At 44.7% G+C, this 12,208-nt stretch overlaps 1 protein-coding gene across 4 annotated transcripts in view; it reads left to right on the top strand.

The window, feature by feature from the left end:
- Positions 1-5,762: 5,762 nt before the first annotated feature.
- The window catches only part of DCUN1D4 (defective in cullin neddylation 1 domain containing 4), a 67,220-nt gene continuing 60,774 nt past the window's right edge, over positions 5,763-12,208 (top strand). For 2 of the 4 annotated variants that reach the window (XM_045815830.2, XM_045815829.2), the window contains exon 1: positions 5,763-5,906. In XM_045815830.2, coding sequence (XP_045671786.1) covers positions 5,882-5,906 — 25 coding nt within the window. In that variant the 5' untranslated portion in view covers positions 5,763-5,881. Of the gene's footprint in view, positions 5,907-6,255; positions 6,379-6,991; positions 7,042-12,208 lie in introns of those variants that run through there. The other 2 variants (XM_045815831.2, XM_045815835.2) reach the window with 2 other exon arrangements.

Below are 12,208 nucleotides of genomic sequence, written 5' to 3'. Positions count from 1 at the left end.
GCACTCAGGGAAAGGTAATATTACTTCAAAGGATAAGGAAGAGAAATTAGTCGCTATGGGAACACAATATGTGCCTCTATTTATGTAGAATTCCCTGTAATTTACTACAATCTGTTTAATTGTTTAGGAATTTCCCATATACATCTGAACTTCCAGTATCAATCAATTTTCATTAAGCTAGTTTTCAGAGTTTGAATGACACAGCATTGATACTGGGTACTCATTTTTTTTCTTTATTGTATAAAGTCTCACATTTTAGTTTCAAACTAGGCTAATTTCACATTGGTGGCTTGTCTTGGTGAAGAACGCTTTTGTCCCTAAATGTTCACTTTAAACTCTTTCTAGAAAGGAGAAAGGAAGCCAAGTTAATAAAACATAGTGACTGTGGAGTCAGGGACCAGCTTAGAGGAAAAGAAAGGTTTGGGATGACAAGCTAGCTGTGAGGGGGAAGGGTTGATTCAAGGATATGTTGAGTGCTGCAGCTACCAGGTATGGAACCAGGTACTTTTATGTGCTTTACTTATACTTACTCATTCACTTATTTCTCAAACATACCTATAAGGTAGTTCCTATTATTTTCACTATTTTGCAGATGAGGAAACCAAGACACCCAGAGATGTGAGACAATTTGTCTCAAGTGGTGGATTGTCTTCTTAAACCAATGGGTTTTTAATCCAGGCCATCTGGATTAAGCTTATGTTCTGCTTCAGAAAAAAATGTCAAAAGTGCGGCCATGGCTAAAAACGCCCAGTGTAGAGTTGGTTCCAGAAAGTTCCATCTCTTAAGGTCTTTTTTTTATTGTGGGAATTACATTATTGCCTCAACAGAGGCTGATGGAAAAAAAACAAAAACAAAACAGAGGTTTGATGTACATTACAAACACACATGACAGGATATCAATTCTACAAGGTAACCTGGAGTGACTATAAGAGGTCACTTGTTTGTGTGTCATTGTCAGTGCCCTAACCTCTAGCATAAGAGGGGCAGGGGAAAAGGAAGCTGATGAAAGAAAAAGTGTAGTGAAAAGATATATGGCAAACATTGCCATCTTTTCAGCTTGTCAATCATGACCAGTTTTGAGGCGAGACTGTCCCTGTTGGTGACAATGGAGGAAAATGTCTACTTCTATGCTTTTTCCATTAACCTAATAATTGGGACATGACTATATTACATAGGTATTGAAAAACAAAACCTCCATTTTTATTACCCTATTAGCATTTGGCAAGTGGCTATTGCAAAACTGTCTGTGTATATATGTGAAAAGCAGCATAAGTTACAGTGGCATTCTTATGAAATTAAAAGCTTAAGAGCTGAAACTGTTTCCCAGTAGCACAGGTCTCAATGGTTAAAAGGTTAATTCCAGTAGGCTGAAGAGGTGGCCCCTCCCACTGATCTATCAGAGTAGGGAACGTATTATATTCAGCAGAGCCTCATTAGATACTCTAGATAAATAATCTCATTAATAATATACCATGAAGTCGATAGTTGCTATTGAAATAAGGTCAAAAGGATAAAATAGATAAAAAGGATGGAGTAACATGGAAATAATCTTTCGGACTCATATTTTTCATAATATATATCTACAAAAGCAGCCTGAGTGTCTACAATACTCAACTCTAGATAAAGAGGCCAGGTTCCACTATCTTTTTTTTTTTTTTTAAGATTTTATTTATTTATTTGACAGAGAGAGACACAGCCAGCGAGAGAGGAAACACAAGCAGGGGGAGTGGGAGAGGAAGAAGCAAGCTCCCAGCGTAGGAGCCTGATGTGGGGCTCAATCCCAGGACCCCGGGATCACGCCCTGAGCCGAAGGCAGACAACTGAGCCACCCAGGCACCCCCAGGTTTCACTATCTTTTATTTTTTTTATTTTTTTTTTAAAGATTTTATTTTTATTTATTCGACAGAGATAGAGACAGCCAGCGAGAGAGGGAACACAAGCAGGGGGAGTGGGAGAGGAAGAAGCAGGCTCACAGCAGAGGAGCCTGATGTGGGGCTCGATCCCACAATGCCGGGATCACGCCCTGAGCCGAAGGCAGACGCTTAACCGCTGTGCCACCCAGGCGCCCCAAGGTTTCACTATTTTTTAAAAACACATTCACCTCCATATCATTGTATCTTTATAAGTAAATCTCTCAGGTATGGAGGGCATACATTAACCTGATTAAGAAGAGAGGGAACATTATAACACAGGGAGTTTGACCAATTAGGGACACAAATTCCTTATTAGCTAGGTGGCAAGTTACTGAACAGATTAGCCTCAATTAACTTATCTGTAACTTGGGGACAGTATTAGTACCTCCCTGGAGTGTTGTGAGGTTAGGTGGAATACTTTAACAAGCAAAGCACTATAAGAGTAGTGCCTATCACATGGGAAGCAACTAAAAAAAAAAAAAAGTTGTCATCATTTGGTTTAGCAAACTCTTAGTTGATTATAAGTTTGGAGAAATAAACTATCCTGATCTCTACAGATATACTTAATTTTTTTTTTTTTTTTTGGTTGTTTGTTTCCATGTAAACCCATGTAGCCTGACTTTTGGTAACTAGTAGATTTCTACATACTCTATCACTGCAGTCTGAGGCTGAATTAATCCCTCCCTGACATATGTTCTTTCCGGTTCTCTTCCAATTTTATCAAGGGCAAATTTATCTATTTGTCTATGCAGGCACAAGTTTATTTCAGTCTTAGGACTAGGCCATTCTCCACTCTGTATCCCCATCCCCAACACATGCAGAAAAGCATGCTATAGGTGGGATGTGTGGAATTTGGGAAAAAGTTTTACTCTACCATCATACTCCTAAGACACTTATTAATTTCCCCCCCAAGGATCTGAATGTAAAGGCACAGAAGTATAACACTATTATCTTAGTAAACTTCCCCACAGAGATGAAGTTATTTGGAGATGGTACCAATGAGAAAAATTTAAATGTTCTGTTAAATATTGAAAAAATTCCTGTCGAATTTCATAAAAAAGAAGGCAGTATTCCAGCTATGAAGTATAGAACTTGTATTAGATTGCTATAATAACTCTCAAATGGGAAGGAAGAGTAGTTTACTCATCTTTGGAATTTGAAGCTTTGATATTGGTACAGGCGAAAGATCTGGTCTAGGAGTTGAGAAACCTGAGTTTAGTTACTGCCTTGTTATTAACTAGCCGAGTAACTTGGATTAGACCTTTAACTTCTTTGGATCTCAACTCTTATAATCTTGAAATGAGGAAGTCCGATTTTCCCAAGGCTTCTCCCAGATCTAAAATTTCACATTACAGTCAACATTCAGTTCATTTTAAGGAACAATAAAGTAGTGCCTATTATTTGAAAGCACTGTACTAGATGCTAGGGACATAAAGATAAATATAAGAAAAATTCCTGCCCTCAAAGGGTTATAGTCTTGAGGACTGTTAAAATGATGGAGTTGATACCTGCAGAATATTATGTAATCACTTAATTATACCTATTTTACTATTCATACAACATGTAGGGCACTGCATCTTAGCAGACTAAGAATGAGCTTAGCCCCTTGATCTTTAGGCTATAGTTGACCTACCAAAAAGATCTGTTTTAAATTACTCTCTAAGTCTGTTTTCCATTTGAAAAAAATGAAGTGATACTGACCTAACTGAAAGTGATGCTGAGAAATAACAAAGGTTGAACATTCTATATATTTTTGTGGACACCACGAGCCAGTGAAGTGCTGGGTGCTAGGGGCAAAGCAGGGGGCAGGTCGCTCATGTAGCTTAGCCATTATATACATTATTATCAAGTTTGCTGCAAATAAATCAGTATAGTAAATGGCTACCTAAAACAAATTAATTGTGGGCTTATTTTAATTTGGAGGTGTCAAGAAGCAAACACATTTCTGTGCAAAACAACAATTGTGTCTCAGTCCCTGAAGTACCATGATCAATAAAAAACATACAAATATTTTATGTATAAAATACTATGATTTGTGTAAGCTCTATATAATTTATTACTTCCTAGATATAGAATAGGTTGAAAATATAAATGAAATGAAAACATAAATAGGATAAAGAATGCAGGAGCAGCCCTTCTGTTCAGAGTAAGGAGGGACTTTCTTAGAATTAGAATGGCCTATTTCAAAGTCCAGAGGTACAGAGGTACTTACCCATCTCTGTGAGGCCCAGCTGACGTACCTGCCAGGTTAAAGGTCACCAGTATGGATGAGAATCTTGAGAAGAAACCTAAAGTGGATAAATTCAGGTCAATTCTGAGATTCTATGATTAGGCAACGTGATTCATAAATATTTGAATGATAGAAATATGATAAATATAAAATTATAAGGATGTAATTTACCCATGAGACATTAGGGATTAAGAGGGATGGAGTATACTACAACAGGAGTGGTATGGGACAGAGGAACTGGTTTGATCCTGTTCTTTCAAAATATCTTGGTTTTGTGACATTTATCCTCTGATTTGAAACGCAAATTTCAGAACCCTGAAGCTCAAAAGCCTTGGCTGAAGAAATCTAAAACCAAAATGACTAATGTTTTGTTACCAATCGTTTGTGGTGTAATCTGTTCCTCGAGGAGGTGTGTAATGCCCTGGCTGTAGGTTGGGGCAGGGCCTTGGGATACAGGTTAAGGGTCTTGGGATACAGGTTAAATGGTGTATGTGTCCTGTGATTGGGATAGGAGGGGGCTATCCTCCCTAAATATCTCAAAATATTTTTCTGCTACATTACGTTTAAGTGTGATGAGTTGGTTGGAAAGCGTTGAGAAAAGTGGTTGCAGCTCGTGAAAACGGTGCGAATTTTTGACTTAGGAAACTCAATGGTCCTAAGAATTCACTTAAATTAACACCTGCTTTTGACAAGTAACAGCCAAATGAGGCCCACTCAGCGTCAGTGAATTAGATTCAGGCTAGGTGTCCTCAAGGCTCAGCACCTACCCTCTGGACTTGCCAATGTGCCAGACGGAGCCCAAAGCTCAGAGCGTGGCCCTGATTTCCTCTATGCTGTGTGGGACGTATACAGATATGTGTATGACGGACAATGCCTGTAGCATTAGAAGCCTTTAGAACAGCCCACTTGTGACCAAGGGGGAAGACCTGTGGTGATTCTCAAAGAGACGCGCATTTCGAAAACGGGGAGAGGACGGATTGTTGTAATTGTTGTACAAGAAATGGGAATTTGTTCCTCACCCGAGGGTTTGCTGGAAAGGAGGACGCGGCGATTCTTTATCCAGTTTCCAGTAGTAGGAAACACGAAGCAGAAGTCCCAGTCCAAGTTCGGAGCGGACTGGACTCCTGCTGAGAACCGCTCTGAGGTGTGCGAAACAAGTGGGAGACCCAAGTAGGGGGTGACTTCCCTACTCCTTGAAGCAGGACACAAGCTACCCCAACTGTGCTTTCCCTTCTTGGCTCTTCGCGGAACACCACGCGTGCTTTGTTTCAGAAGCCGACCCATCTTTCTCGGTTGGTCTGCAGCTCCACCAATCCCGCCCGTGACGGGGCGGGGCTTCAGGGTCAAGGTGGACCAATTCCCCAGCCTCGCCCCTACACGCGCTTTCGGACCCCCGGGGATGAGTGACAGCAGCCGGGTCCAACCTGCTGCTCCAGACCGTGGCCTCGGCCAGGGGCGTTACAGGGACGAGGCGCCAGGGCCAATTGCATTGGACCTCAAGGGGCGGGGCCTCTTTGCCAGCTCTTGACCGGCGCTCTCCGCACTCCTTTTGTCAAATGAGAGACGCAGAGGGGCGGTCCCTCAACCGAAGTTCAGCCAATGGTTGGAGCCGAGGTGGGCGGGCCGGGTGTGCTGGCGGCTGGTCCTCAGCTCCGAGCCGAGGTGCGGCGAGCCGGTGGGGGGACCGCGAGGCGAGCGCGGGAGCCTGGGCGGCGAGTGGGGTGTGAGCTGCCCGAAAATGCACTCGGATGCCGCCGCTGTCAGTGAGTAACAGAGAGCGAGCGGGCCGGGGCCGAGCGGTTGCCAACACTCTCCACTCCGCTCCCGCAGTCCCCGCCCCGCTCCTCCTGTCCCGAAACGCGCCGGGAGCCCCTGCCCGGGAGCCACCCCTTACCCTCCCGGGGCCGGGCGGGGGCGGGCGGTGACGCTGCGGGCGGCGCGGGGCGGGGGCGGGCCTGGGGGGGAAGGGGCCGGCCTGCCGGGGGAGGGCGGAGGTGAGGGGGGTGGGGACTGGCTCCTTTTCAGTGTTGGGGGCAGGGGGGGGGCGGGACGTGCGATGAAGGGCTGGGACCGGAGTGCCTGGGGTGAATGGAGGTGGAGGCGGCGGCGGGCGCTAGCGGGCAGGGCCGGGGGTGGCACCGGCGCGGGCAGAGAGAGAGGGAGCGAGCGAGCGGGGTGCAGGGGTGAGGATTTCCTAGGGGCTGAGCGGTGCGGGCGGCTCCGTGAGAAAGGCGGGTGAGTGCTAGGGGAGCGCGGGGGCGGGGACAATGGGAAGAAGGGCTGGATGGCGGGGGTGGGGGGGAACAATGCGGTGGGGGAATGGGGGTAGCGGCCGAGCAGGGCAGGAGGGCGGGCACGGAGATGAGGGCTGATGTAACGGGAGAGCGAGGTGGTGGGAGGGATTGGGGTGTGATGGGATAGTTGGGGAGTCCGGCAGGCGGGAGAGGTATAGGAAGGGTGGTGGGGTAACTGGGAGTGGTGCGAGGGGACAGACGTTGGGGTAATAGGATTGAGCAGGTGTTGGGAAGAGAGGGTAATTGGGAGTGAGAGGAGAGAGAGGAGGCGAGGGTTTGGGGTGACAGGATGGGGGCAGGGGTAGAGGAGGTGCGATGGGGGTGTAGAGCTAGTTGGGAGGAAAGGGGGGTTGGGAGGGGCCAGGGCAGGGGAGGACTGTCAAGTCCAGATTCGGTCCGCGCGGGGCTCGGTGGGGGGAGGGAAGGTGTCAGACTATGTTTTCTGGGAGGTGTTCCTCCCCCGGATCAAGACAGGGTCCGTGGAAGGGGGAGCCCTGAGCTTCGGGGTGCGGGGAGTGGAGGGGGCGGGGCTGAGGTGGAGGGGGTGGGGAGGTGCCCTGAGGTTGGAGCTGGCCGCGGTTCCCCCAGAGCGGCGGGAAGCGAGGTCAGCGCTGGCGCGGGCTCTGGCTGCGGGACTGGGAGGCGGGGCCGCGGCGCGGGCTGCGGGTTTTCCGCGGCGGGATCCGGAGGGGTCGGACCCTGGAGACCGGGTGGGGAGTTTTGCGCAGGGGAGGTGTTGGGGTCCCAGGCAATCCGTGGGATTGGCAGTCTGTGACGCAGTTGTCTAATTTCTGGTCGTCAGGTGTGGGCGCTGATGCCTGGGGACCCGCTTCCCTGCAGGGAGGGCCGGGCCAGAGGCCCCGCGTAGCGCCCGCTGGGCGCGACCTCTGCCAAGCTTGCGGGGAGGACGCTTTAGGGGTTTCCTTTAGGGTCTGGCTCCAGTGGCCGGGTGTGAAGGGGAAAGGCGGTCGCGCGGAATTCTGGGACTTGTAGTCCGCGCCGCGCGGGGCCGCGGTTGGGTTGGGTGCACGTGGGTAACTGTGGAAACGAGTCCCAGAATGCAGCGCGCCTCTCGGAGCCTCCCGGCTCGCTAACTCGTGCTTTATTCCCCGCGGATCCGAGCGCGCTCTTGGGAGCCTCTCTCATCCCCTGGGACTGGAGCGATTCACTGGACCTTCTCCCTGTGTCAGCGGGAGGGGGAGAACCAAGCCAAACGCAGTCCTTTCACACTTGTGTTCTTGATTCCCGAGTTGATTACTTCCCCCTGCATTTGGTGGCATTACTTGTAGAGTAAATGCTTAGTCTTTTACCATCTAGCACATAGGTTTGGAGAAACATTCAAGATGCAGCACAGTCTAAAGCAGAGTTTAGGATGCTGTATTTATTGTGGCATTCAGTGTATGTAAATAGCAGGTTAAAAGGTTTCCTCTTAGGTAAATCTGGGACTGCAGTGGAGACCCATGTAACCCTTGTGAAGATAATATAGATTATATGTTTTTTTGGACTGCCCAAAGATAGGACTTTTTGAAAGAAGATGGTCTTGAAATGAGTTGAGTGATGGAGGCGGCTTAATGGAATTTAGGGTGGAACTGTACCCATTCATAAAGCCAGCATGAAGTTGAGCAAAGGGAATATAGGATGTCTTCAGTTTTCAAGGGAACGTGGGAAGCAAATGAGGGTAGCAGAGGGTAAACTCGGTGGGCGACCTTAAGAGGTTTTGTGTTTTTGTTTTTAGCCGCGGCTGTAACTCTTTTCTCTTTGCCTCTTAAATATTAGAGACCATCCTCTCAGTCTGTAGATGCCCCAAACGCCACATCCTTTTCCAGTTCCCATTACCATTTATATGCTGAATTTGTACATTGCAGAATCTGTTATGTAGAGGGCCATAAGATTAGCTCAGAGATGACAGACTATTTTTATGTGATATATAAGGTATTATGAAACTATTGGTAGCATAGTCACTAGAAGAATATTATAATGACCCTAACAATAAAATTTTACCCAAAAGTCCTAAAATTTGGAAATCTTTTAGTATGGTTACAAATATACTGAACTTGCATACTTGATTAAGTGATTAATGATTAAATGATGGCCAAAAAATTGGGCAATGTATGGTTTTTTCAGGAAAAGATTTCTGTCCATCTTATGTTTTAATCTTATGATGAAATATTCAGGAAGCCCTTTGTGATATGTAAATATGTAATATGGACATGTTTTTTTAAAATATGCACTTAATGCTGGAATTTGTTCATATAAAGCGTAAGGTGTACAAGGTTGAAAACGAGTTATAATTGTCAGATGGTGTTTTAAAGAAAATATTAGGCTAGTAATTTCTTTCCCTTTTTATTTTTGTTACATCCCAAAGGGCAGGTGCCCTTTACACACACAATCCCCCACTCCTCCAGCTCCCCACACCCTAGGTTTCTAAACATGATCAGCTTCTACTTTATGCTGTGGATTTTAGGCTCCTCTGATTTTTGGCCTTTGGGGAGGTCCTTTATTTCCATGTGAACTTAGCTATGCATTTAAACAGATGTTTCTTATGCTTCACCTGGAATTTTTTCACTGTTTTATATTGGGAAGGATTTTTAAGTTATAACATTGCCAGAAAAGAAAGTCTCCCTCATTTTCTCCACCCTAGAGGACTTCTGTACATATACTCTTTCCTTCCTTTGTTCTTGCCTCCAGGAAGTGCCCCTATCAATACTTGATCATGCTTTTTCAAATGTTACCTATCATTACATCCCTTTCTGTTTTTATCTTCAGCTGCTCCCAGCAGCTCTTATAGCTTACTGCTTTCTTCCTGACTAATAATACATGTTTGCATTTTCTCATCTCAATAATAGTGATCTTGTTAGCTCAGCAGAATAAAAATCAGCCTGTCAGAAACTGACCTCATGATTTGATCACTGTTGTATCCATTATTGGCGAGTAACAATACCCAACTAAAAATGGCATAAATAATAGAACTTATTATTGTCCAGTAGCAAGAAGTGTGGAGAATAGATGGTTGTAAGGGTGGGGCAGTGTCTGAATGATGTGTTCGAAGACTCTAGGCTCTTTGCATCCTTTTATTCCTCTATTTTTTTAGTATTTTGGCTTATAGAAAGCCTCAGGCTCATTGCTTCATGTTGGCAGTGTGGTTGCTGCGGCCGCAGACATCATGCCTGTGTGAGACAGGGAAGGAAGGAAGGAAGATATTTTCTTACAACTCCCTCTTAGCATAGAGGAGTCTTCTAGAAGGTCACCTTGGAGACTTCCCCTTCAGTTTCATTGGGTAGAACTGATTTCATGGCACTGCTGCTTGTAAGGTAGGTTGAAAAAGTGGAAGTCTGGCATTTTTCAGCTGCTTCTGTGAGATGTGGCCTTTGCTAGGATAGAAGAACAGTGAGGAGAATGCTCTGGGTTGGCAGCCTACAGGTTATATACCTGAGCCGGATACTTTGTCCAGCTATCTCTGGTTTGATCTCAACCTTTTTTTAATCTGTTGATTTATTTTCTGCTTCATTTAAAAATAATTAAAGGTGACTTACTACGTATAGATAAAAGCCTGTGAAGAGAAGGAAAACAGGGGCACCAGGGTGGCTCAGTTGGTTAAGCTTCCGACTCTTGATTTCGGCTCTGGTCATGATCTTGGGGTTGTGAGATCAAGCCCAGGGTCAGGCTCGGCACTCAGCGTGACATCTACATGACATCTACTTGGGATTCTCTCTCTCCCTGTGCCTCTCCTCTGTCTTTTTCTGTCAAATAAATTTAAAAAAGAGAAGGAAAATAAATGTTAGATTTACAGGATGCACATAAATGCTCGCCTTATGTTAGAAATAGGCCATCCCATATATTTGGCTCTGGGCTTCCTAGTAGACAAAACAAAGAGGAAAACAGGACTAATTAATTGTATTCATTTGGTGAATGAAGCCGCAGTTCATTTAATAACCCAAGGTAGAAGCTAAGGCATTTCTCATCCTCTCTCTCCCTGGCTGGCGGTAAGTGCGGGACTGCATCTCCTCTCCTCCCTTGCCACTCTCTCCTACCGGTTGCCATCACTCTAGGGCTCACCCATCTTTTCTTGTGTTAATCCTCAGTAATCCTTTTGCTAGCCTCAGCCTCCTCTCACTTTGTCCTCTTCATCACTAGTTAAGTCATCTTTGTCCTTAGGATGGCCCCACACAAAACCTTGAGGGCTCCTGTTTGCTTAATGAAATAGAGACTCCTCAGAACCTGGGGTTGAGTCACCTTGTGCAGTTTAAGCTCAGTTTCTTCCCCCCAGACTGTGGCCTTCTTGCCTACTGCCCTCAGCACTACTCCAGAGCTGGTCTTTACTGGGTTCCTGTTTCTCTCTAGCGGACTCACCCTCTCCCTCCGTTGAATCTCCAAAGTAGGATTTACTTCTGTTCTCAGGTCTATCTAATATAACAATAGCTGCTCCTTTACTTATTTGTCCCCTCCCCAAGTAGATTATTACCCCCTTGAGATCTGGGACTGTCTTGTTTAGTATCCATTTTATCATCCAGGATGGCACTTTGTTTAGGTCCTCAAATATGTATTGAATTGCACTTAAATGGTCAACTCTTAAATAGTGAATTATCTGGAAAATTTTAATTCTCCCTCCTTCCATTTAGCAGGCTTCTGAGTCATCTTTCATTATCTTCAGATTTTTCTTCAGGGAATACAAACTTTCACTGATTCATTCTATCTTTTTTGACAAAGTCAGCCATAAGCAAACCAATTTAAATAATATTTCTTTTTAAATACTTGCAGATATCAGTTTTGAAGAATGTGTGAGGCGTGGAGAAATTCTCAAGGAGAAAGTAAAATGCTGGTGATGTACTAAGGAGCCAGGAGTCTGTGTGTGAAAATGCATGCTTCCATTTCAGATCTGGTGTGTAAGTCTTAATGTAGTTGAGACTTGACAGGTCAGACATTACCCCTCTATTTGTTTTATGACCAGATTCTGGTCCTTAGGGTTTATTTCATAATGTTAACTATACATTGAGATTGCTGGAAGGCTTTCTTCATTTAGAAAATGAACCTTGTTGGTTGGAGGTGAATTTTCTGATTACCAGACATTGATGCGGATCTCTTTCTATAGTTGATCATCTTGAATTAGTGTTAATAGCTTTTCATAGCTTGTTCTTTTTTCTTATTCTCAGATTCAGGTTAGGAGAAGTTCCTCTTGAGAATTATTCTTTTAAGCAGAACAACATTTAAAAGATATGCTTTAAGTAGAAAAAGATACTGAAATGCATTTTAAATAGAATCATGTATTTTAGCGATCGTTGCCTTACTGTTTCAGAGCTAAGGACTTTTTTTTTTTCTCTTGTGTCCTTTATTCTAGGAGACAGAGTTTTTGCTATTCCAGGTTTGAATTATTTTTCTTTTAATTAGAAAACACCCTTAATGAGTCATTTTCAATTTAGAAAGGTAGGCTTGTAGTTTCTGAAACCAACTAATATACTGAGTTACAACACTAAATACGAAAAAGACTCCCACCCTCCCCAGATAGCATTGCCTCTGGATAGGATTCCTTTAATTCCCTCTTTGAGGATTTTTTTGTTGTAAATATTTTTTTGAAAACCTTTTATTACTTGCTGGCCTGTATCGCTAGTTTTCCCAGAGATGGCCTGTCATCTATTCGTGTTAATGATGGGCATTGTCAGTCTTCAAGTGCCCTGGCTGTTTCTCTGATTGGGAAATTCCTACCTTTGCAGGCCAGGCTGTTCAGACACACCCACCAGAGTGTGAATCTGAAGCTGGAGGCAAGTGTTGGAAAG

This window comes from Ursus americanus, chromosome 8, assembly GCF_024610735.1.
Source record: "Ursus americanus isolate L20-20 chromosome 8, mUrsAme1.1.p, whole genome shotgun sequence".
NCBI lineage: Eukaryota > Metazoa > Chordata > Mammalia > Carnivora > Ursidae > Ursus > Ursus americanus.
This window is presented reverse-complemented; position numbering and strand designations above follow the sequence as displayed.